We start from the raw sequence: 26428 nt of genomic DNA on the forward strand, positions 1-26428 counted from the left end.
TGGGAGGGTGAAGGAGAGGGGGTAGAATGTAAATCAATGCCTTCTGTTTTCTTAGGGAGGATTTTCACAAGATGTATTTGATAGAGAACTCTCTGAGTGGTGTCCCCCCAGGCCTACAGCACCCTGGGGGCACTTTGCTAAATTAAGACTCTCCTGCAGATGGAGGAACTGGAGCAAGGCCTGCTGATGCAGCCGTGGGCATGGCTACAGCTTGCCGAGAATTCCCTCTTGGCCAAGGCTTATATCACCAAGCAGGGCTATGCCTTGCTGGTTTCAGATCTTCAACAGGTGTGGCATGAACAGGTGGACACTAGTGTGATCAGCCAGCGAGCCAAGGTAAGTGTGAAGAGAAGTACTGCTATGGGTGGCAGTGGACATAATTTCTTTCCTAGTGAAGGTCAGGGGGCATTAACATCACCCAGCTCATTGGCCTATAGGTAGCCAAGGAAGGTCAAATTAGGTTGCTACAATTCCCATTAATGTTCTGCACTTCTACCTCTAGCCCTAGGATCTTTCCATATGGGTGTGTGTGTGTGTGTGTGTGTGTGTGTATGTGTGTTTCTGTAGTGCATTCAGTGGAAGGCAGAATTGTGAAGTAGGCCAGTTGATCTCTCTTCTTTTTGTTTTCTTCTTTCCTGTTCTGATGTTTTTATTTTCCCTTCCCTTCCTCTTCTGCCCACTGTCTTCATGTTAACCAGAGCTTTCCTTTGCTGTTACTTACCAGGGAGTCAGTTTCCTTTTAGCCCTCTCACCCTGTGCAACGCTTGCTCTCTTCTTAGGAGCTGAACAAGCGCCTCACTGCTCCTCCTGCGGCTTTTCTTTGTCATTTGGATGATCTGCTTTGCCCACTGTTGAAGGACACTGCTTGCCCTGGCAAAGCTACATTCTCCTGTGATCGTGTGGCAGAGGCGCTGATACTCCGGGTGCGGAGTGAGCTCTCTGGTCTCCCATTCTATTGGAATTTCCACTGCATCCTAGCTAGCCCTTCGCTGGTAAGTGCAATTCAAATACGGGGTAGGGAAAGGGATGCCAGCTGCTTCCCCTTCTCAAAGCTTCTCAAATGAAGCTTTAGGTGGGTTTTTTTTTTTTTGGTAAACCCCATTTGACATTTGTCTCCAATTAGAAAACTTTCCTTGACTAGGAAGAAGGCAGAAAGATTTCTTGACTGGTACATTCTTTCCTTACAAAAGGAGCATAGTTTGGGCCTACATGCTTTACCGGGTATCTTTATTCATTACTTGGTTTATTCAACATTTATTAAGCATCTACTATGGGCTAATTGTTGGGTGTCCAGATCTAAAACAATATAGCCTATTCCTGGAGTTCATAATCTAATGAGAAGGCAGACAGACAGGAAACAGGATAAATTATGGTATATACTTTGATTGAGATAAGCCCAGGATGATTGAGGATCTGAAAAACCTTTTTGAAGAGAGAGTTTCTGAGCTGAGTTTTGAAGATGAATAGGAAATAAGTGGGAGAAAATAAAAAGATCATTTTAGGCATGAATGCATTCTGAGAGGTGTGGAGATGTATAAGTGTGGGGCAAGTGGGGGAACTTCATGACTACAGGGAGCCGTGAGAAATGAGGTAGGCAGTGGCCAGATCTTGAAGGATTCTAATGAGTTTGGATTTTACCCAAAAGGCAACAGGGATTCACTGAACAACTTTAAGCAGGGGTTTAACACGATCCAATTTGTAATTTATCAAGATCACTCTGGTAGTAGGGTAGGCTATATACCAGTGTTGAGTACCTTTCTGAACATTATCTTGTCATTTAATCCTCACAACTGTCCTGTCCTGCAAGATAAATATTATTGCCATTTTTCAGAGTAGCAAGCTGAGATTGAAGGTAATTTGTCCAAAGTCATCCAGTTTATAAATGAATGAGCTGGAATTTGACTCCCAGGTAGGTCTGATTCAAGAGCCCATTTTCAGGGACTCAGAAGATAATGTCCTCTGCTCACTTGTAGCTTTCTAGGCCCCAAGAGCTTTTATTAGCAATTAGTTAGTTGAGAGTGAAGAACTAGTTTGCAGGAATTACTTCTGCTTGTCCTTCTACCCTTTTATAGAAACAGAGCTTGTTTTAGCATTAGAGGACAGGGTCTTCTTTGGGGGTCCTAAGGTTGTAGGTTTATCAGCAGAGGGATCTGAAGACAAATGGGCATCATTTCCTGTCTCCCTTCTTTAGTTTCCCAGAGGTAGTGTGATGCTTTGGCAACAATAGGGTGATGGAACAAAGTGCTTTTCAATAAACTGTTCCCTGTTTTTGATCTAGTGTTTTTGACCCAAGCTAGTCTTGAGTGTTTGGAGAACACTAACCTCTGAATTTTTAAGGCCCATTAACAGTGCTTAGCAAATAATAATCACTCAATTTTGTTGATTTTAATTGAACTTCTTGTGAAAATTTCCACCTTGCTTTAGGTAGAATTTATCTTGTTCAAAACCCCTGTAACTTTTTCTAAGTAACACCAGGAGGCACTGTTCCCTCAATAATGCTTGTTATGACACAAAAACATTTGGGCAGCCTTGGGGAAGCCCTAGCAATAGCTACTCTCATTTTATATCACACAGCCCTGGAAATTCAGAAGAGTGAGATTGGGGAGGCAGTTCTTGTTGGAAGCTGATGGGCTCTAATAGTTTTTTCTTTCAAAAGAATACAGTAAAGAACACTTGTATAATGATATTATAATTGAAAGTAATGGGTGAAGAAAACCTAGCTATTCTAGGCAAATTCCTCTAATTGCAGAGCTGCAATTTAAAAAGAGGCAACAGGGGCTTCCCTGGTGGCACAGTGGTTAAGAATCCGCCTACCAATGCAGGGGACAAGGGTTCAAGCCCTGGTCCGGGAAGATCCCACATGCCGCGGAACAACTAAGCCCGTGCACCACAAATACTGAGCCCGCACTCTAGGGTCCATGAGCCACAACTGCTGAGCCCGTATGTCACAACTAGTGAAGCCTGCACGCCTAGAGCCCATGCTCCACAACAAGAGAAGCCACCGCAATGAGAAGCCCGCAGACTGCAATGAAGAGTAGCCCCCGCTCGCCACGGCTAGAGAAAGCCCACACGCAGCAATGAAGACCCAATGCAGCCAAAAAAATAAATAAATAAAATAAATTATAAATAAATAAAAAGAGGCAACAGTGTTTAGAGTGGAATGAATCTCGGTTGGCCATGGGGAGAACAATTTATTAATAATTATGCTTCAAGGTATATTATTAAAAGAAGAAGAATGCCATCCCAGGGAAATCCCTGTACCTGAGGAAGCTTTATAGGGAAAAAGTTAGAGCCAGTGGACACCGGTGAGGATGTAGGCGGATACTATTTCAGGCTTGTGTGTGTGTCTATGAGGTCACACAGTCATAATTTTTGTTTGTTACTCATTCTTGTCATAGTTTTTATTTAATTCTTTTTGAATGAGTAACTCATGCAAAAGGCAAACACTTCAAATAGCATTTAAGTGTATGTAGGGAAGAAATAGGTCTTCTTTCTACTCCCTTTCCAGTCCCTCATTTTCCTTCTCTGAAGCAATTACTGCTGTCAACTTCTTGTGAATTCTCAAGCAAAGCCACGTATATATGTGTGTGTATATGTATGTATATATACATATATATATCAGTATATATATATATCAGTACATATGAATATACTCATATAGTCAAATACATATCTAGATATATGTATTTTCACAAATGGCAATATTCTGTTCACAGTGTTCAGTACCTTGCTTTTTTCACTTAGTTTTAGAACATAGAAATCATTCACAGCAATACATTTAGAAGACCTGCCTTAATATTTTTTAATGGCAACATAGCATTTTGATGAATGAGTTTATCAACGTGTGTTTAATTGCTCTGCTGCTAGTAGACACTTAAATTGTTTCCATTCTTTTGTTTTTATATGTAGTGAATATCCTGCATTTTCTTTTCTTTTTTTTTTTTTTGGGCGGTACGCGGGCCTCTCACAGCTGTGGCCTCTCCCTTTGCGGAGCACAGGCTCCGGATGCGCAGGCTCAGTGGCCATGGCTCACGGGCCCAGCCGCTCCGCGGCATGTGGGATCTTCCCAGACCGGGGCACGAACCCGCGTCCCCTGCATCGGCAGGCGGATTCTCAACCACTGCGCCACCAGGGAAGCCCTGCATTTACTTTTTCTATGTGTAAATGTGTGAGTAAATTCCTAGAAGGGGAATAGCTGAATCAAGGAGTATTTGCATCTTTGATCTCGCTAACGTAATGTTGTGTTGTCTTCCAGAGAGACTGTGCAGCTTAACTCCTCCAAGTCATGTCAGAGAGTAGGAGAGTACCTATTTCCCCACACTCCCTACCACATTCACATTAATAATGTAATACTTTTTATGTCTCTGCAGGATATTATGGAATATACAAAGCTTTCTAACACTAAGCCCATTTCCACTTCTGGCCAACTTCTCTTCATCACCCCCTCCTCCTTCCCACTGTCTATTCTTCCTAGTATCTAATGTAATTATTTTTTGTTGTTGTCATTCTTATCTTTTTTTTCTAGTGTAATTCTAGTGTAATTCTTTATATTCCATATTTTGAGTTTCAAATTTGTCACCTCTTTGGCCAGATTATGATTCCCAGGAGTCACATCTGAAGGTTTTTTGGGTGGTAGAAGGAGCACAGGCAGACCTGAATTTGTAACTCAGCTCCATCACTTTGACTACTTGTATTACCTTGGATAAGTTACTGAATTTTTATGAGACTCAGTTTCTTCATCTGTAAAATGGCGATACCAGTCCTGACCTTACCACAGAGACGTGAGGATTAAATAAGAGAACATATGTAATATTACTTAACCTTAGCATTATAGTGGGCCTGTGAGAGCAAATAGTCCAACTCCATAATTTGTCTTTTTAAAAAAAAGACAAGGGGCTTTCCTGGGGGCTCAGTGGTTAAAAATCTACCTGCCAATGCAGGGGACATGCCATCGAGCCCTGGTCTGGGAAGATCTCACATGCCGCAGAGCAACTAAGCCCGTGCACCACAACTACCGAGCCTGTGCTCTAGAGCCTGTGAGCCACAACTACTGAAGCCCGCGCTCAGTAGTTGAGCCCATGCTCGGCAACAAGAGAAACCATCGCAATGAGAAGCCTGCGCACCGCAACAAAGAGTAGCCCCTGCTCGCCACAACTAGAAAAAGCCCGCGTGCAGCAACGAAGACCCAATGCAGCCAAAAATAAATAAATAAAATAAATTTATTTTAAAAATAAATAAATAAAATAAAAATAAAAAAGACAAGGACCATGAGAGTACTTGGGGTTAAGCCATTTTCACATCTAGGTGCTATGAGAGCCAGGGCTAGAATCTTGGTCTCCTAATTCCCAGTCTACTATTCTTTTCATTATATCCAAACATGATATGTTTCATCTTGGGATTGGTAACTGCCATCCTGCTCTTCTGCCTATGACTTATGAGCATTTCTATGGGAAATCTGAAGATGCTGGGGAAAATTATAAATAGCTTTTCCTCTGGAGAAGATTGGCAACTCCTGTTCTGTATCCACCACACTTCCTGACTTCCTTAACTGTTGTGATCTCTTTGAGGGCAGAAGCCTCACAGGGTCAGAGCGTGTATTCAGCACCCAGTAGGTATTTGTTGAATTGATTTATTGAACTGCATCTTTTCATATGTTGCTGTCTGTAAATGAAGGGGAGGGAGTGTCCCAGCCTCCTAAAGCACTTCAAGATTTTTCTTCGTAGTGTCTGTGGATTTGCTTTGAAATCTGTTGCTTCAGCCACAATGTTTTATTCTAATTAATTGATCTAAGTTAGGGTTCAACTAACTTTGAAATGAGTTATACCCCAATGAGTCGGAGTGGTGTAACCCAATCCTATGAAATTATTTGAGAAGTTGAAATATTTAAGGATAAAAAACTTTTAAAAAATGCTCTATAGACATTGGAGTCCTATCAATAATTTCAATAATTACCACATTTAATTAGACATAGCATTGATTAAAAACTGTTCCTCATCATGTTTCATGCTGTTATATTTACCACTACTCAAAGGAATTGCTGTGAAAGTAGCCCCCAGAGAAAGGTTGGTTATTGACTGTAGGAATTTCTGTTATTTGAGTGCTGCCAGCAGATGGATGGTGATGCTGCTTGGTTGGTAGTGGCAATTATTTTCAATTCAACTCACCAAACATTGGCTTGCTTTCATACAAGTATTCACCTATTTTTCCTCCTGATCTCCCTTGAGAAGGAGCAAACTTAAAACAATTCCTAGGAAAGAGAGTTGAGTCTAGAGCAGATACATTTTCCAAAAGCAGAGCTTCTGTCACATTCTGAACAGTACTTCCTGGAGGTTTAAGTTTATACTAAGGACTGAGCTGGGAGACAGTTCTATGTTGGGATGTGCTATGTGACAGAAAGAAGTGACGGGTGTCTATAGCTGGACCTGATTGCCGGCCTTCCACTCTGCACTGTTACCCTGCGTTTCTTGGGTCCTAGTGCTGGTGCAAAAGCTGCTGCCACTAAACCCTAACCTCCCGCAACCCTAACGCACACCCAGTGTCTTCTCCTCTACTCTGTCTTTAGAGAAAAAGAATCATTTCCTGTTAGTTTGAGCCACAATACACCTGAAATTTTTAGTAATAAGTTTTACTAGAAAATTAATGGAAATGAAAACGTACAAGTCTGAAGAGTCCAGACTTCTGATCCTGATCCAGATGAGTCTGGCTTGCACATCTTATGGGCCACTTTAGTACCTTTTCCTCACTTCAAGCCTCTGTGGGGTTTCTTGTCTAAAAGCTATCCTTTTTAGGTCTAGGGTACAGGTTGGCATACTGTGGCCAACAGGCCAAACCTGGCTTGCTGCTTATTTTTGTAAAGTTATACTGGAACCCAGCCACCCTCATTTATTACATGTTTTCTATGACTGCTTTCTTGCTACAACAGCAGAGTTGAATATTGTGACAGGGACTATATGGGCCACAGGGCTGAAAATGTTGACTCTCTGGCCCTTACAGAAAAAGTTTGCTGACCTCTGATCTAGGGCGTTTCTTCTCACTGCCTCCTTTAGTTCACCTCCTTGGGGGAAGGGAAAGGAACTTTCATAATACCCCCCAGCCACAAATTATCGATTTTAGCTAATTTTTTGGACGGCTAATGGACACCTTGTATAGGTGAATGGAATGGTTATTCTATATAGCTATGCATTATCATATGAGAACATCATTCTAGCTGTGCTGCAGTGTAGCCATGCTTACATCCTTCTTACCTCTGGTTAAGAGCAAGCTGTGTGGAGGGGTGGTTTATTCCTTCCTAGGCTGGTCTCTTGGTGACTGGCTTGTTTCTATTACAACAGTGACCTTAGACTTTGCTGCATTTGTGGGAACAGATGGAAACTCTGGCCTCATTCTGGGCTATCATCAGCCCTGAAATGGTTCATAATTGGTGTCTGGGTCTGATTTGACTTTCACAGTTCTCTACTTTCTGTTGATATTTGTCTTCTATTACACTCCAGCTAGCATACTCTGTTTTAGTTGCACCTACTTGCTTGGAGGTTACTTGGATCTTCTGCTTTCATCTCTCAGTTTTTGCTGAGAGTTGAGTCCACACTTACCTCTTATCACCTGTATCACATCCTTCTCTCTCTTTTTTTTTTTTTTTTTGCGGTACGCGGGCCTCTCACTGTTGTGGCCTCCCCCGTTGCGGAGCACAGGCTCCGGACGCGCAGGCTCAGCGACCATGGCTCACGGGCCCAGCCACTCCGCGGCATGTGGGATCTTCCCGGACCGGGGCACGAACCTGTGTCCCCTGCATCGGCAGGCAGACTCTCAACCACTGCACCACCAGGGAACCCCACATCTTTCTCTAGGTTATCTGTTCTCTAGGTTATCTATTCATACATGTTCTCCTTTATTCTTCCCATCCTTTTATCTGTGCCACAAAGAAAATCCTTGAACCTCTTTCATATATTTATTTAATTATTATATTTGTGTTTACATTCATGTAAATGGGTTGCTTGACTATGAAAATACAAGTTCCTGTGAAAACATTTGTTTTTCAGTATTTTTTCCTGGTACCTTATACACTGTTAGGGAGTACTTTGTGTTTATCTGTTGGCTAATTGGTATCTCTTCCATGGAAGGTCTCCCAACATTTGATTCGTCCTCTGATGGGCATGAGTCTGGCACTGCAGTGCCAGGTGAGGGACCTAGCAACATTGCTTCGTATGAAAGATCTGGAGATCCAGGACTACCAGGAGAGTGGGGCTACGCTGAGCCGAGGTGAGAGGACATTCTTTGAGGAGTTGGGTCGTGAGTGGTACAGACGGTCGAAGAGCCTTAGCAAAGGGGGAGACTCATTTGCATTAGGGAGGTGCTTTCCCGAGGGTGGGTGCTGACCAGGACTGGAGACTAGATGACACTTCTTTTGCGTCAAGTACCTGGCTGGGGCCCAAGTATCCAATAGAAGCTGTAACTGAGCCCAGACATGCCCTAGGCAATGGGAAGGAAAGACTCTGGAAAGGGCCAACAGCTATATAAAATTGCATGAGGGAAAAATGACCTGGGACTTTAGGAAGCTGCATAGCTCCAACTTCAGAGTAAAAATTCAATTTCACCTGTCTTTGTGGTGGGAAAACCTTCTAGAGCGCATGCTGCCAATGAACCTGTCATTTATTGCTAATCACCCTTTCCTCCTCCTGTTTGTCCTCTTCTCCCACTGGACTAGGTGTCTCTGGGTGTTGCATCTTTATCCTCTTTCCCAAGAAGTCCTGGGCTCTGTTCCCTTTCCATCTCACAGGTAGGAAACTCATTCTAAGACTCATATTTCTTTTCTGCCTCCCTTCTTACTACAGATCGGTTGAAGACAGAGCCATTTGAAGAGAATTCCTTCTTGGGACAGTTTATGGTAGAGGTAGAGTATTTGCTATTTCCTTTCTCCTTGTGCAGCTTTGCTTTACTTCCTCTTTCCAGGTGCCTGAGTGGTGACTTGCATTTTGGGTGTTAGGTTTGCTTGCATCGTTGGAGAACCCTTTCTGTGGAAAAGTTACCTATAGAAAGTCTGATAAAGCTGAAGATGTACCTGGGGAAGATGGGGAGAAGTAGGGGGAAAGATGTAAAAGGCAAAAGTGAGCTGATTAACATTTGTAAAACATCTCTGCTAAGGTACCTAGGGATTTTGTTTGGAATTCTCTTGGAAACCTTGGTTGACCAGTTGCTAAATTTTTGCTTGCTGAGATCTGTTCCCAGGTCTGGATTGTGGAGCGGGGGGCTAGTCATTATTACTTGTCTGGGCCCCTTCGACATCCCACAGTAGAGGAAGGTGAAAAGCACAGGGCTACCATTTGGGGACTGTCTTGTGGGCACGGTAGGCTGTGGAAAATCACAGTGTTTATACAAGGGGACTGGCAAAGGAATGAATGGGGAGTAGATAATTGTGGCCTGTCAGAAGCTCCTGCCTAGGTTTCCCTTCTAAGGATTGAGCTTGGCCAAAAGAAACATCTATTAAATGCCAAGCAGGGGTAATATTAATAGTAGTGACCTTTGATAATACCAGTCAATATTGATCTTTTTCTCTAACTCTTCTGAGACTTGTTGGTTGTACAGTTAGTACCCTAGTATTATTGCACTATTTTCTAATTATACGTGTTACCCAGGTTGGTACTTTATTGTGTAAGTAAATAATGCTGTTATAATATTGTGTTATGTATAGATTATTTATATTTCTGTCTTGTCTTCTAGGCTAATTTGTAAGCTTGTTGTGGACAGGGGCTGTGACTCCTACTTCTTTTGAACCTGAAATTAGTGCTTTTCACAGGGCTGAGCAAAGCAGGTGATTTGGAACCTTCTGTTCTGCCTTTTGTCCATTGAGCAGTAGCCTCCTGATGCTTGAGGTCTCAACAGTGAGAACAAAACATGTGAGTTGAGCGTTCAGTCCATCTACTGAAGCAGTTGTAATTCTGGAGGAGAAGGAAAGCATGTGTTGCTAAGTCCTGAAGCAGAATAGGTTTCAGGTCTTCATGGGGAAAGAGAGATCATTAAACCTAAACCTGTGACAGAGAGAGATTTCCTAGGCCATTTTTCTCTCAGATAGCTTCCCCCATTTTTCTCTCAGATAGCTTTCTCTCAGATAGGTTTGGGTATTAAGGAGGTTAATGTAGGCTGGGATGGCATACTAGTTCCCTACCTCAGCCCCTTAGTCAAACAATGAGATGCTTATTCTTAGCTCAGCAGGGAGGTCCCTTCCTGATCTAGTGCCTGCATACGTATCCAGCTTGGTTTCTCAACATTTTTCTCTGTGTATTTTATGCTTCAGCCATGCAGAATGGCTTTGAATTACCAAAAACGCTGTTTTCTCTAGCCTTTGTGTCTTTGCACACATTGTTCCTTTATCTAGAATGCCCAGTGCCCTGGTCTTATCTACCTTGTAAACTTCTATTAATCTTTCAAGTGTCAGCTTCAGCTTCTTTGGGAGACCTTTCCGGACTGTCCTTGTAAAGATAATCCTTCTTTCCTGCTACTATAGTGCCTTGGTTCATGCCTCTATTTTACTAGTTATAACTTTGTCATGATGCTGTTTGTATGTCTGCAAGACTATGTCTTTTTCCACTCATCTATGGACTCTTTGAGGGCAAGGACCACGTTGAATGTGTTTCTATGTTCCCAGCACCAAACATAGTGCTTAGAAGTAATAGGTTCTCAACGAGTTTGTGGGTGAATATGTTGATAAACCTACACTGGAGGGATTTTATGAAAATTGTGGTGGTGTGGGCTGTGGATATAGTGTTGCTTGTTAGACCCATATTTGGGATCTTCAGTTATTCTCCTGATTTATTTTGCGGCTTTGGATAAATCACTTCTCTCAGAGCCTCTATTTTCTCATTTGTAGAACTGAAGTCTCATTTCTTTCATGCTGTTGGGGTGGAGGAACACTGCAGAACTGAATGAGAAAGCATGCGGAATACAGGTGCTAGCCCAGGAAGGGGATTGGTGTTTGGAACCAACTACTTCAAGAACTCTGGTCCTCTAGGTTCTGGGTGGATCACATCCAAACTGCATAGACTTGTGGAATTTTATTATATCTGGAAAGGATCTGGACGATAGATAGTTGTAGCTTTCCATTTCATAGATTAAGAAATTGGGCCTCAGAGGGCTTAGGTGACTCGCCTAAGGTCATATGGTGGCAGCTGTATGTTTCGGGCCATCCACACTTCTTGACTCATAGTCTAGGATTATCCCTATTTTGTTTTGCTACTTTTACTGGTCGTACACACAAATTAGAGGAGAGTCAAGGGCTAGGATAATGTAGAATTCTTGTGACCTCTGGGATCACTGCCCTGTCCTCGGAATGTCCTGTAGAACTGCTAGAACTGAAAGGTTTCCTACCGGGACTGCAGCATTTCTTATGGCCAGTGCATCTTTTCAGTTACTCTGCTTGCCTGGGGTCCTACAAACAGGACACAGAAGGGTCACGGGGTCACCCAAGACCGAGCTGGAAGGATGTGCCATCAAAATAAGCAACATAGGAAGATAAACAAACCAGAGACAGAGAGCTCGGGATGAAGGTGCAGGGGGCAGGGCTGATGTCAGAGGGCCATGCGGTCAGTGCCTTTGCTCTGTTTTTCCTGCTTCTCGTTAGGACTATTGCTAGGCAAGAGGACATCGAGATAGGGCACAGGAGGCAGTAGGATGGGAGGTTTCTAGGATACTAAGGCCAGGAAGATTATTTAAGGATCGAACAGGGGTTACTTCTCCATATTTAGTCCTTTTGTTTTCCCTCTCCCCTTAGGAGCCTGATTTTCATTTCCAGGGAGCCCAAGGGGGACAATCGATGGTGACCTAACTAGAGGGGGATTCCTGGCAGTGCCCATTCAAGTCAGGGCTGGCCCTGTTCTCACAGAAGGCAACATCCCCATGTAGAGCATTTCCTAGGACTAGGGGCTAGGAATAGAAGACCAGTCAAGGAATTGGGGGCTATGACTACATGCCAGTATGAACAGTGTTAAGGAGGAAGTTTAGGATGAGTGGGCTGGCATGGCCCACGCTCAGCAGGGTCCACTGGAGGGAGTTCCTTCCCCTGGCCGCGTCCATGCCTCCCTCTCTTCATCTGGTTGCCATCAGGCTGTACGGCTGCTGGCGTGCTCTTTATTTATTTATCCCAGTGTAATGGGGTGAGGAGGGAGCTGGCCTAAAGCTGGCATTCCGAGGCCATGCCACGAGCCACAGGCGGTTTGCATGGGTGTGTGAGTCACTGGGGCTGCATGCTGCTCAAACCAGACGCGGCTGGGCTCAGGGACAGCAGGCAGCCCAAAATAGAGCCCCGCCCTCTGCAGCTGGCAACCCCTGGCTGGGAATCAGCCCTGTACACCGAAACCTGGGCAGTTGCGTGAAGTTGGCTTCCTTGGGGAGGGAGGCCTTAGCAGAGATAGAGATTTTTGCAGTTCTCTCCTTCTCTATCTTCAGAGGAGAATATTCAGCATAGCAGTCACTCCCGTTAACTGCTTTCCGAATGCCTTGTAAGACTTAAAGAATCTGTTCTGTGTAATATCTTAACCAATTTCTATTATATAGTTAGAGTTCTACAACTATAGTTAACATTGATTTGACTCAGCATCCTAAATGTAGCCATGGCCTTTGTGTCCTGTCTAGTTTTTGTTAGTATTTTCATCCCCTGTCTGGTTGCAGCCTGATTCTAGAGCAGAGACTTCAAGCTATGAAGATATTCATTGCTGTTCTTATGAAGCTAGAGCTTATATCAGAGACACCTGGGGAAGATGCAGAGTTCTTTAACCTGAAAATTGCTATCCTGTTAAGTTCACAGACAGCTTCTACTTGGTTTCCTTGGCTGGCTCTCCATCCTTTCCCTACCCTCAAATGTTAGTATAACCCAGGATTGGGTCCTCCATCCTCCCACCCTTCACTCTCTTTCTCTCTGGGTGATCTCATCCAGAACCCAGTTCTAGCTATCACTAGTACACCCCTGAGTACCAGTTTTATATCTCCACTATGTTTCAGGCCCATATTTCTTTCTGCATATTTGACATTCCCACCTGGATGTCCCAAATGCAATACCCTAAACGTGTCCAAAATTAATCATCTGCTCCCCCCAAACCCAGTTCTCTTCTATATTCCTTATCTTGGGGAATTGTACCATTATCCATTCAGTTTTCTAAGCTAGAAACTTGGGAGTTATGCCCTCTTCTCTTTGTCCTTACTTCCAGAGCCTAACTTATTAACCCGTTTTTGAATCTGCTCTTCTTCTCTATTCCGGCTTCCATTGCCTTAGATTAGCCATTCCCCACCCTGTTTCTGGTTTGACTATGCCACAGCCTCCTAACTTGTCTACCAGTCAATACTTATTTTCCTCCAGTTGAACTTGCAGTTATGTCAGAGTGATCTCTTTAAAACAGGAACATGATGATGTCACTCTCTCGCTTAAAGTCCTTAAGTGGTTCCCAACAGGCTGCAGGGTAAAGTTCAAACTCCTTGCATGCCACACAAGATGGTTCATGATTTGGTCCTGCTGACCTCTTCAGCCTGACCTTCTGTCACTCCCCAGTAGCACCCCACCCTTTCATCACGTTCAAGTATTGACAGCTTCCTGCCCGTACGTCTCGTGATCCATTTGCCAGGTATTCTCTTGTCCTCATGCCAAACTCCTGTTCAATTTTCCCAACTCTGCACTGGTGTCATCCCTTTTGTGAGTCTTCCATGACAGTTTTTCCTTTTCTCAGTCTGCTCTCCTTCCTCTAGGGATAAGTACACTACCCTGCTAGCCCCACAGCCCCCTGTACTTATCACTGCTGTAGAATTTGACATCAGGCAGGATGTGGAAATGAAAAGAAGAGTAGGGAGACAGAGGACAATCGAGTTGGCTAATCCTTTCCCATTTAGGTTTTTCCTTTATAATGCTTGTCAGTTCCTTCTCTTCAATATACTTTCTTAACATGGCTTCCACAGAACAATACTCTCCTGTTTCTCCCCATCTCATTGGTTGTTCCTTCTCAGAATCTTTTGCTGGTTCTTCTCCCTTACCTCCTAATGTTGGAGTGCCTTAGGACTCAGTCCGTGATGCTCTGATCTTTTTTCACTCGTTTAGTGATCTCATCTAGTCCCATGGCTTTAAATATCATCTTGTTGATGAATCCCAAGTTTAATCTTAATTCTAGACCTTGCCCCTAACTTCAGACTGTCTCCTCAACATTTTTACATGGAAGTCTAATGGCATCTCAAATTCAACATGTCCAAAACTGAACTCCTAATCCTAACCCCCAAAGTTGCTTTTCTAAAAACCCCCTCCCATGTTGATGGAAACTTCATCCATTTACTTGCTAGGGCCAGAAACCTTGGAGTCATCCTTGACTTCTGTCCTTTCACATCCTACATCCAGTTTATCAGCCTCTTGGCTCTACCTTCAAAGTACACCTGTAATTTCACCTATGCTGCTACCACTCTTGTCTGAGCCACCATTGTCTCTTACCCACATTTTTGCATTAACCTCTTTATTAGTATCCCTCTTGCTACTTCTCCTCCCTTCTGGGCCCATTACCAACAAAGTGATCTTATTAAAACACAAATCACATCGTGATACTCTCCCGCTCAAAGCTGGCTTCACATTTCATTTATAGAGTAAAACCCAAAGACCTTATGATGGCCTACAAAATCCTACATGATCTGGATCTTATTACCTTTCTGACCTCATCTCCTCCCTCTCCCCCCACCCCCACTCCACTGCAGCCACACTGGCCTCTTGCTGGTTTTCTAATACTCTAAGCATCACCTCCTTTAGGGCTTTACACTGCCTATTCCCTCTGCCTGGAATGCTCTTTCTTCAGATATTTGTATGGCCAAATTCCTCCCTTCTTTTCTGTCTGTATTAGTTATCTATTGCCGTATAACAGATTACTCCAAAACTTAGTGGCTTAAAACAATAAACATTTATTATCTCACATGGTTTTGAAGGTCGGGAATCTAGAAGCAGCTAGCTGGGTGATTCTGGCTCAGAGTTTCCCTTGAAACCGCAAGTCAGGATCTCGGCTGGAAAGGCAGTCATCATAAGGGGTTGGAGAATTCACTTCCAAGCTCTCTCATGTGACTGTTGGCAGGAGGTGCCATTTCATTGCTACATGGCCTCTCCATAAGGCCGCTCACATGACATGGCCCTGGCTTCCTCCAGAGCCAATAATCCGAGAGACTGAGAGACCAAGACCAAGACCAAGATGGGAGCTGCAGTCTCTTTATAACTTGATCTCAGAAGTGACACCTTATCACCGTCTTGTTATATTCTCTTCGTTAGAAGTGAGTCACTAAGTCCAGGCCACACTCCTCCAGGAAAGGGTAATTAAGCTCCACCTCTTAAGGGGAGGCATGTCAAGAAATGTGCCGGCATATCTACATGGACTACAATCATGTCTTTGTTCAGATGTCACCTTCTCAGTAGGTTTACCCTAATTATCCTATTTAAGACTGTAAGCCACATCCCTGCCCCTCTGCACCTGGCACTCCCATTTCACTTTACCATGCTCTACTTCTTATTTTTTCGCCATAGCACTTATCTTCCATATTACCATCAAGTTTACTTATTTTATTATGCTTATGGTTTATGGCCTGTCTTCCCCCTGCCCGAATGTATAAACTCAATGAGGACAAGGAAGTGTGTTTTGCGTGCTGGTTTATCCAAGTGCTTAAAGCTATGCCTCCACACATAGTTGGCACTCAGGAAGTATTTGTTGATGGATGAAGGAATCATATCTTCCCATTCTTCCTTATTTTTACTGTCTTATGACTAGGCCATGAAACCATCACCTGTTGGTAGCCTGAGACTTAGACAGCCCTACTGTAAACAGATGAGTAGCCTAAGGAGAAGATCACTGTCAGATTGCCATTCTACTACCTGCCTTGTTTCTTTGACACTTAGTTTACTGGGAGACAGTCCCAATTTTGGGATGAAGTATAAACCTTGAATCTTTTATTACTGAGAGATCCTAGAACCTCTTTTTTTAGAGCCAGTTAAGAAATTAAGTATCTCAAAAACCAAAGGAATAAGAACCTGACAAAATCCTGGGAAGAACATTAGTCATAGAACCCAAAGTAAGTTATTAAGTTTCTTCCTTCCTCAGTCTTTCCTTCCTCTTCCAAGTCTGGAAGGGCTGCTCCTCTGCCATATATCTGTTCTACAATATGTAGAGGAAGATATAGCATTCAGAGGATGTTTTTTCAGTTTTCTTCATGGGCATCACAAAGAAGGATAAGTCTAGATGCATGAGAACATCCTGCATACGATTGTATGTGTCAGTTCTCTGATCTCGCGAGACTTGCAGCTAGTTCATCCTTACAGTATTCAGTGTTGTGCATATGTATTATGAGCATAAATGGCAATATTGCCATCAAAGAGCTTGCTGTACTTAATGAATGGCTACAGGGGCCACAGTAGTGGAGTGATTGGAAAAAGCTTCCTGTAAAAGGCATGACTTGAACTGGACTTTAGTCTTTCTTTCAGATTTTGCTAGGGAACTATGTGGAAGGCATTTTAGGTGAGAAACACATGGGCAAAGGATGTAAAATAAGAAGAAGAGTGGGTGAGGATTAGTAGAAAATAAAGTTAGCAAGATAATAACTTGAGGCTAGGTTGTGGGGAGGCCTTAAATGCTGGCCTGGAAGATTGGTGCTTTGTTCTGAAGGTAAATGTTTTTTAGCTCTTTTCTGCCTGTAATCCATTTATTTGCCCGTTTCAGTCCAGTTATTAACATCTATCATTACATGCAGTGATTTTCAAACGGCGGCACGTCTCCTAGGAGGGAGATGGGGCGCTTCCTTCTTGCAGTTAATTACTGTTATAGAGAGTGGGAAACCATTGGAAGTTTTGACTGGAGAAGTGACATATGAAAGTGATCTTTTAGGAAGATTAGGCTGTCAGTGCTTTGCCTATGTGATCTGAAGAATAGTGGTGCCATTGACAGACTGGAAAAATCATGGGTGGGGCTCAATTAAATCTAATCTTGGGCATATAAAGGAATGGTTTTCCTTATTTAAAACACAAGTCCACCAGTATTTGAGGTCTGGAATGAAAGTCTCCGGGGAGGAAGGGATGGCTGCACATGTTTCTCAACCATATTTCTTTTGAATTTTGCCTTCTCTTTGGGGTTTTCTCACTGGGATTCCTGTAGTCACCACTGAGCCCTGCTACCAGGGGTCACCACTTCTCTCTTTTTGCCCCAAGAATGTATAAAAAGGCTTCTTTCTTTATTTTCCTTTTACAAAGCTCTATAAGGGCTTATACTTTCAAAAGAAAATTTATTAAAAGTCTGAGGGGAAAAAAACCACCAAAAATCTGTGGGAAAACAAGAAGGAAATCAATATAGAGAATACAAGTGGGTTAAAATTACTCATTTCCAACAGTTGGGCTTTCTGATTCTGAGAATCCCAGTAGTAAAGGGCTTTATCACATTTCAATTCTCTTATCCTAAAACGCTCAAAACCAGGTATTACAAACTCAGATGACTACAGGGGGTAGGTATATAACAGAAACATGTATCTAGCTGGATAAAAGACAACAGAGTTTGTAGGGGCCTGTGGAAAACTAAATCCTGCATGTCTAGATACATCTAGACCCAGATTGGCTAACACAGTTTAACAGACACTGCCGCAGGGGCTGTGCACCTTATTTCATTCAAAGGAAGTTACCTACTCTTCTAAAATGAAAACTGTTTTTCTTTTTTTCTGTTTAGCTTCACCAAATCCACTGCTAGTCTCTCATTTGGTTTCAATCTCTGGTCTGAGAAATCCACTGAGATGAGAATTGCGTAGTGAGGGAGTGATAACTGATACCTTATTTCTGGCAAATATCGAGTCCTTTTAGGTCTAACCTATAAGCTTCACATACCTCTGGAACATTTTGCCACAATTCACACAGTTGAATCTCCCTCGTCGTCCCCTAGTAGAGGAAGGGTTTCATAAAAGCCCATTCATTCCAGTGTGACCACTTAACGATGCCTTAGCTTATTAAAAAAAAAAAAGCCTTATATATAATTAGAGTTAATTTAAAAACATAAGACGAAAATCTTTTTCAATACATGTTGGATTTAAATTGATTATAGGACATACAAGTGGGAATGTTCAGGAAAGAGTTAAAAAAATAGGATTGAAGCTTAGGTTGAAAAAGGACCTCTATAAATAGAATTGGGAATGTTCTACAAAGGAGCAGCATTTGAAGGCATGAGAATGGAAGCATCTTTTGCTGGGAACAGCATGGAGAAAAGAACAGAAGTCCAATGATTGAGATTTGGGGAACACTCATAATTGGAAGGTAGTAGGAGCCAGTGAAGGAAACGTGAGATAGGAAGAGAATCTGGATAGAGGAGTAAGTTAGCTAAGAAAGGGGAACTAGCAGTTATCAAGTACATACTGCTCGTGTGTTAGGTACAGCAGTAGGTGCTTCAGCTAAGTTATAACTTTTAATCCTTAAAACAAACCTACGAGGTTGGTTTGATATTATCCTCATTTTAAAGATAAAGAAGCAGGAGCTCAAGGGCTAGGTAATTTGCTTCGGGTCACTTCAGGTCACAGAATTTGTCTCTATTCAAATCCCATGCTCTTCCCATTACCAGGCAGGGTCGTCCACCGTGCCATGTGCTGGATAGAGACTAGACTGACTGCCTGAGGAAAGATCATCAGGCAGTTCGGAATCTTGGGCAATATCAGCAGATTGTAGGCAGCTAAAGAAGGGTGGATTGATAAGGCAATGGAGGCAATAAGTGTAGAACTCTCATCGGGAAGTTTCACAATGAAAAGGAAATGAGAGCTAGCTGGAGAGCTAGAAGTGGCCCAGCAAAACTCCCCTTTAAAGAAGAGAAGACACATACGTGTTTGAAAACAAAGAAGCCACTGGAGAAGGAGAAACTTACGGTGGTGAAGGGAAAATGACAGTGTGAAAGCAAGGACCTACGGAGTGGAGCAAAGTGAGGGGATAGGCCTTCCTCTGGGATTTGTGGGTGGCATGAAGGCACAGGCGATATTTTGAAGATAGGTGACTTGATTTCTGCCTATTTCCCTCTTCTTTCCCTAGGGGATGTAGCCTTTTCATCCAGGAATTTTGCAGTTCTTTCCAAGGGCATTTAATTCTCCTTACTTAAAAAGAGAATCAGATGGTTCCATGACATTTCTGTTATGCTAGAAATAGTGAAAGGGACAGAAGTCAAGGTATAAGCTATATTCTTTCCCTCTTCTGAGATCCCACAATGCTTTGTATCTTTCCTGTGTCTCTTATCACTTTGGCCTTGTATATAAGAATTTCTGTACTTATCGCCCCTGTTAGGTGATAAATTCCATCAGGGCAAAACTGTCTTGCTCATTTTGTTTCCTATTCTGAACCTACTGCAGTGCCCTGTAGTAGGAGGTACACAATAATGAGTGCTTGTAGTTCAAAGGTCTTGGCATTGGAGAAGTTTCTCACATTGGTAAATGTCTCTGGTTATAGAAAGGAAGAGAGAAAACAAAAGTATCCAACGACTTACCTTTAAGCTTTGCCTGATCTATTGACTTTATATAGCCTTATATAAAGTGGTCTCTTATGATGGCCTTCGCTTGTGGGTGAAACCTGTTTTGGATAATGAGCCACAGTGAAACATGAGAGGGAGTCTGAGTCCTGTAGGTTGGCAGCTCAGCTGTCCAATGTTTAGGGAACAAGACAGCAGGATTCGTGGGCATCCTTGTTATCTCCCGTAAGGGAATTGTCAAAGGGGAAATTGCCCCAGAGTCTCAGGAAGCATTTTTTTCATTCTGTGTGGGTGATCTTTAGTCTATTTGTTTTTTTATTTGGAAATTTAAACTCTGTGTGGACAGTACTTATTAAGCACCAGTGAAATATTAAACATCGTGGAGTCATACTGAGAAGTTAAAACATGGTTTCTGCCCTTGAAAGATGGACATTTTTTTTTTTATTTTGCGGTATGCGGGCTTCTCACTGTTGTGGCCTCTCCCGTTGCGGAGCACAGGCTCCGGACGCACAGGCTCAGCGGCCATGGCTCACGGGCCCAGCCGCTCCGCGGCATGTGGGATCCTCCCGGACCGGAGCACGGACCCGTGTCCCCTGCATCGGCAGGCGGACTCTCAACCACTGCGCCACCAGGGAAGCCCCCGAAAGATGGACTTTTGAAGAGAGAGATTAGACCATGTTTACACATATGCAAAGAATATTCTAAATACATAAAATATATGTTGTCTGAGAGGAGGAAGAAATAGATTCATTTGGATGGGATCTGGGGTTCATATCAGGCTAGTTTGGGTAAGGTACTTCTGGGAGAGGTGAATCTTGAGCTTCAAGTTCAGAGAGATTTTGTACGGTGAATAGCTGCTGAAGGAAAGACACATCTAAGGATTTTATTCATTTATACAATCTGAGAGGCTCTCCCTAAGTGTGGTGGTTTGAGGGAGTCCTTCAAAAGCTCTTTGGCTACTGTTACTCTTACCCTTGAAGCCTAAGCAGTTCTGATGCTGTACATTGTCTTCTTCGAATATTTATTGCAAAGAACTCCTTCCAACTTGGTGTGAGTGAAGCTAGGAATGAAGAGGAGCTTTGAGACAAGGATGATGATACTGCTCGGTGTAAAGAAGGAATAGTCAATGAGCATCTTAGCATTTAGGTTTCTGTAGTACCCGGCAGCCGGGGAAGAGCAGAGTGAAACTGCTGAATTTAGTGGGTTCCTAAGGAGACGCAAGTCTCAAGCCGAATATCCCCCCCAATTTGGGATCACTTCTGATACTGAGATAAATAAGAATCAATATAAAGTGGATGAGATTAGCTACCTACAGAAGTAATCCACCCAACTGTTTGTAAATATATTGCTTATGAGATGAGGTTATAGATCTCAAGGGCCTAGGCTAGTACCTAAGAAGGAAATTATGGCATCTCAGATATCTTGTTCAGAAGATTAGAGCCATAGAATTTTAAGAGCTGGAAGGGACTTTATCAATCTAAGGACATATCAAGCCTCTTTGTTCTACTTATGAGGCAATTAGGGCCTACAAAGGTAAAAGAACTCTTACATAGAAAAACAGTGGTAGATTTTGGCACCAGGACCCAGAATTTAGCACAAGGACCCAGGGCTCTGAACTTCCAGCCCAGTGTTCTTCCATCATGTCCCATTGCCTTGCTGCATGTTACACAGCTACACCTGGAACTTTCTGTGGGCAGGAGGCAAGACTGAGACCCATCTATGAGCAATAGGGAGACTCGTAACTATCTCGTAACTTCATTTTTTTTTTTTTTTTTGCGGTACGCGGGCCTCTCACTGTTGTGGCCTCTCCCGTTGCGGAGCACAGGCTCCAGACGCGCAGGCTTCAGCGGCCATGGCTCATGGGCCCAGCCTCTCCGCGGCATGTGGGATCTTCCCGGACCAGGGCACGAACCCATGTCCCCTGCATCGGCAGGCGGACTCTCAACCACTGTGCCACCAGGGAAGCTCCGTAACTTCATTTTGAGACAGGGAAGTGGTCCATGGCTAGAGAACTCTGCCCCAAGTACCGCCTCATTTCTTACTCCATATCCCTTTCTTCCAACTCTTCATCTTGCACACCTCTTGGCTCTTACAAGCAATTTGAGAAAAACTGTTATATAGTTAATTCATGAGGTCTGAGGAGATGTACTAACAGAGGAGCAGAGTTGTATAGAATTTAGGAAAAGAAAAGCCAAGGAGTGACAATTGATTAATTTGTCTAGCACAGTGCCAAAGCAATGCTAGAGTAGAATGAGGATGAATGGCTAGTTTTTTCCGCAGTGTATATGAACTATCACATAAAGTCATTTGCTGTGTTTGCCTTTTTTCTGTGTTTAGCAAGTAGCACTCTCAGTGTTTAATTCAGCGTCCCAGGAAAAATCGGCTGAAGATATATCAGTCACTGGAATAGTATAGCCCTCACCTTGTAAACTAATAAATTGGTACTTTAATTTCTAAATTGGTCTCTTATGATTTTAGTTAGCATCAGTTAATCCTCTAGAGTCTGATTATCCCTAAACTAACCAATGGAAACCAAGTTAAAGACTCTGGACCTTTGGTGATGCCAACAAAGTAGAGACTCCCCATGAGATGCTGCTTCGGCAACCACTCAGAGTGTCTCAATCCATGTATCTATTTCCCTCCGCCAACATTTCTTATTGAAAACTGTCAATAGCAGGGGCTCATCTGACTCCCTCTTGGAGGATCAAGGTGATTTTAAATGCATCACAGATCAGTCTTCGGAGAGTGGGTATTGGATGCTGTGCCTTTTGTTCAGTGCAGTAAATGTACACACGGCCCCTTTTGTCAAACCTAACATGTACAGTAAGAAATCCTCCCATCAGTTTTGGGGCTTTGCCCAGCTGGAGAAGCCCTTTGGTGAAGGGAGGTATGAAATTCTAACTGGAAGCAGGGGGTCTCTCTCAGCGCTCTCTTAACTCATAGCTTTCTTTTCTTTGACTTCATCCACCGGTGGAGGAGGGAAATATCGGTGCCCCTTTGACTCTCTTTGTTCCATTTTAGAAAATGTAGTGTCAGAGAACTTCCCAGAGTTTTGTTCCCCTGGTCTAGTGAGCCCTGATATCTCAGAAGTTCGAGCATTGTTTCTGGCTGTACTGATCTGGTCAGAACCGCCTGGATCAACTAGCAATCAACTGACACACAGACCAGTAGCTCCTCTCTCTTGAATCAAATGGCCATTGTACTAACCTCATATCGAGGCTCAGAATGTCAGTTTCCAGCTTGTCCTCATATATAAATATAGGTCTCTCTAGATATAAAAAGTGAGAGAGTCTGTAAGTTGCTTTTTTTTTTCTATACCCCCTTTCATGGGGAAGGCTAATGAGATGCATATCATTAGAGACCCAATGTTTTGTGGGACGGAGCCTTTTAAACTGGATGTGCCTGGCTTAGTCATGGCAAATATTTACCAAAAAAAAAAAAAAAAAAGGGACATACCATATAAAATTAGAGTTCTGAAAATAGTACTGAGAGAGGGAGAAAGAAAAAAAAAAAAAAAAAAAACCAGGACAGAAAATACAGGCCAGTCTGTTTGGGGAAAAGGGAAAAAGAGATAAAATGAGAGAAACCTCGCAGTAAAAACAGCATCTTGGTAAACAGACTATAAAAAAAATTGTGACCTGCTTTCTGGCAGCCCTGGCGGCTGTCGAGCGGGTGAAGGTGGCGAAGCTGGCGTCTGTGTGGACACACGGTGCCCGGGGCGCACGGCTCCCCTGGCCGCGCAGGGCGTTAAATTTAGCCACATAATGATGGGCCTGAGGACAGCCTCTTGTTGACCACACCATAATTACTGCTTCGCTTTATGAATTTTATTTTGCTTATTCTGTTTCCTCCTTCTTTGGCATGAAGGAGGCCTGGAGTGGGGGGAGTCCCGCCGCCACACCCCTCCTCTTACTGGACAAATGAGTCTTCATAGAAACTTGGACTCTTGAGCCAGGGTAAAGAGTAAGCTCCCTTGATTAATCCGAAGGGGAGGAAGGTTTCCTGGTCCCCAAGGCTCTTGATTGATCATAGTAAAGTCATAAATAGGACTTGCCAGCCCTACTTCTCAGTGCTCTTGGAGAAAATGTTCCTAAGTCTTTGGTCTTAGAAGGTGCTCTCCTGTGAGTCTGAGAGGTTGACGCTCTTACTCTGTTTATACCCCAAGAGCTAGACTTCCAGGTGGTGTCAGATGTTTGGGTCTTGGGTCCTCACTCCCTAGCTAGCTACTAGAAGTTTAGTTTTGACAACATTCTGCATCGTGAAGAGGTGCATTGTTTTATATATGTTAGTCTTGGTGATAACTGGGTTCTTGAATCTGAGAACCTAATATAATTAAGTGACTATTCAGATAACTTAAAAATACTTGTTCAGAACATTTTGTTGAAAGCTCAAATATTGTTCTTCTTGGGCACTTGTATAGGTGCTGATTTTCTTGGTTTTAGAGTTAAAATAGCACAGTTTGCTAGAGCATACCATGACCTTTGTCAGAGTAGTGCTCTGAGGCTTAGCTTTACCTACAACTCTAGGGAAGGATGCCCTTGGTCTCAGACCAAAAGTACCATATTGGGGAGAGAAAGTAGGCTGTAGAAAGGGCATCGGAAGAGTCATATGGAGTAGGTACTGGGTCATTGGGGGTGAAGTTCTTGAGTGGTGACCTAGGCTGGCAGCTCCCTATGGCCCCACAGTGGCCCTCCAACTGAGGAAGTGGTGGAAAAGGAAAAGCAAACAGGGGTTGTGGTCAGGGTACTGGCTTGTCTCTCACTGGCCAGGACTGTCCTGTTTGTGTGTCAGGAGTGGTTGGGCTCCTCCCGAAGCCAGGCAAGAACGTGTCAAGGAGAGGCTTCTTGCAGCTCTTGTTTTCCCAAAACAAAGGAAACTCCTTGCATTGCTGGAAGTCGCGTGCTTGGATGCTGAGTTTGTTATTGCCTGATAACCTGGCCACCAACTCCTGCCCTCCTCTTCACCCCACACAGCCAGTGGCTTAGTGGGAGCAGCTTCCTGTTCCTCATCCTCGGCAGCAGATTCGCTCTCTTGTCCCCAGAAGGGAGGGGGGGAGGAGGAGAGCTAGCCCTCCTACCCCAAGACCGCTCCTCTTCTCTTCCCATGGAACCTTCTAGAACAGTGCTTTTCAAAGTAATCTGACACATGGTCTTACTGTGCATAACTCATATGCAGCAGGTGTCACATGTGACAAGTCCAGTAATACTCAAACTGTTTTATACCCTGTTCATTGAGATGAGTCCTCTGAACATGTATTTGGATGTCATGGCAATATCAGGTTGCTATAAAAGTTTTCAAATGCTTACACTTGATTTCTGTACTTACCTTATGTGTGGGCTGGTAACAAGGAGTCCATGGACCAGGAGCAATTTGTTGATAACACTTCGAGTAGCATTATTCTAGAACCTTAAGAGGTAGTGAGTTTGAGCTATTCCTGATTGGACATAGAGGTCCCACCCTAAACCTGTTCAATGGGGAATGAATCTAAAAATAAATTCTTAAGGAAATTTCAGGCAGTAAGAAATAATCTGATCTCAATTGCCAAGTCATGCCAAAGAGCTCTGACACTCAGGTGGAAGGCTGGGCTAGAGGATTAAAGGTTTCTTTCCCAGTGCCAAGGTTCTGCAATTCTAAGGTTAAATGGTGAGGCCAAGAGATAAAGTTAATGACCATGATGATTTTCCCTTAGGGTATTGATTCTAAGCCTTAAACTGTGGCTCTAGGTGACTTAATGAGGTAAAGAAAGAAAAGGAGGGGATGTTTTTCATACAGTTCATTTGCTAGTCTGTCATTATCATCCAGTTATGAGGTCTTTCTTATACAGATCGATCATGTGTTTGGGCAGCATTATCTTAGCCTTCTGTTAGGAGGCCACCAAATTGTTTCTACAGGTTGAAAGATCTAGGATTGAGGAGAAAAGTAAATATTGGCAGAGTTGGTGGAATTCAAGTAGGAGATAAGAAATGGCCCTTGGGTTAGAAATGTGGACTATTGCCTGGGTTACCCGACAGCCCTCATTGGAGAGTGGGGGGTGATACTCAAGAAAGGACAAGAAACCAGATGGAAACTCCTGATTAAAGTAAATCTGGTCACGTGTTCCTGCTGAAAACTGATCGGTGGCTCCCTATTGACCTTAAGATAAAGTCCAAACTCCTTAGTAAAACCATTATGGCCCTTTATGATCTGGCGTCTCCTTACCTCTCCCACTCTTTTGCTAGGCCACACTCACCCCCAAATCTACACTTCCAAATCTACACCCCCAAACCCATCCCAGATCTTCACTTCAGTCGCAGTGAACGACTGTCAGTTCCTAGAGCCCATTATTCTCTTATCTCTAGTCCTGGGCACATGCTCTTCCCTCTGGAAACCTCCTGCCAACCGTCAGCAAAACCTTCTCACCTGGATGACTCCTGTTATTGTTTGGATTTCAGTGAAGATGTCACTTCCTCCAGGGAATTTTCCCTGGCCCTCTGAGTTCAGGCTAGTTGCCCTTCTTTTTTTTTCTTTAAGGCCGTACCGCATGGCTTGCAGGATCTTAGTTCCCCTACCAGGGATCGAACCCAGGCCCCCAGCAGTGGAAGCACAGAGTCCTAACCACTGGACCACCAGGGAATTCCCTAGTTGCCCTTCTTATGTGCTACTTTTTTTTTTTTTTTTTGCGGTACGCGGGCCTCTCACTGTTGTGGCCTCTCCTGTTGTGGAGCACAGGCTCCGGACGCGCAGGCCCAGCGGCCATGGCTCACGGGCCCAGCCGCTCCGCGGCATGTGGGATCTTCCCAGACCGGGGCACGAACCCGTGTCCCCTGCATCGGCAGGCGGACTCTCAACCACTGCGCCACCAGGGAAGCCCTTACGTGCTACTTTATTTGTTCTATCATAGGCCCTATCAACACTGCATTGTACTTACTGGTTTTTCTGGCTCCTTCCACTACACGGTAAGTTCCCCAACAGCAGGGATATTT

General features: G+C 43.6%; 1 protein-coding gene across 5 annotated transcripts in view; it reads left to right on the forward strand.

Moving 5' to 3' along the window:
• The window catches only part of NHEJ1 (non-homologous end joining factor 1), a 76749-nt gene that overhangs the window by 3128 nt on the left and 47193 nt on the right, over positions 1-26428 (forward strand). For 3 of the 5 annotated variants that reach the window (XM_060151280.1, XM_060151282.1, XM_060151283.1), the window contains exons 2-5: positions 160-336; positions 780-992; positions 8118-8256; positions 8829-8887. In XM_060151280.1, the coding sequence (XP_060007263.1) occupies positions 160-336; positions 780-992; positions 8118-8256; positions 8829-8887 (588 nt within the window). Of the gene's footprint in view, positions 1-55; positions 337-779; positions 993-8117; positions 8257-8828; positions 8888-26428 lie in introns of all 5 variants that reach the window. The other 2 variants (XM_060151281.1, XM_060151284.1) reach the window with 2 other exon arrangements.

The sequence above is a fragment of the Lagenorhynchus albirostris genome, chromosome 6 (genome assembly GCF_949774975.1).
Source record: "Lagenorhynchus albirostris chromosome 6, mLagAlb1.1, whole genome shotgun sequence".
Classification (NCBI taxonomy): Eukaryota; Metazoa; Chordata; class Mammalia; order Artiodactyla; family Delphinidae; genus Lagenorhynchus; species Lagenorhynchus albirostris.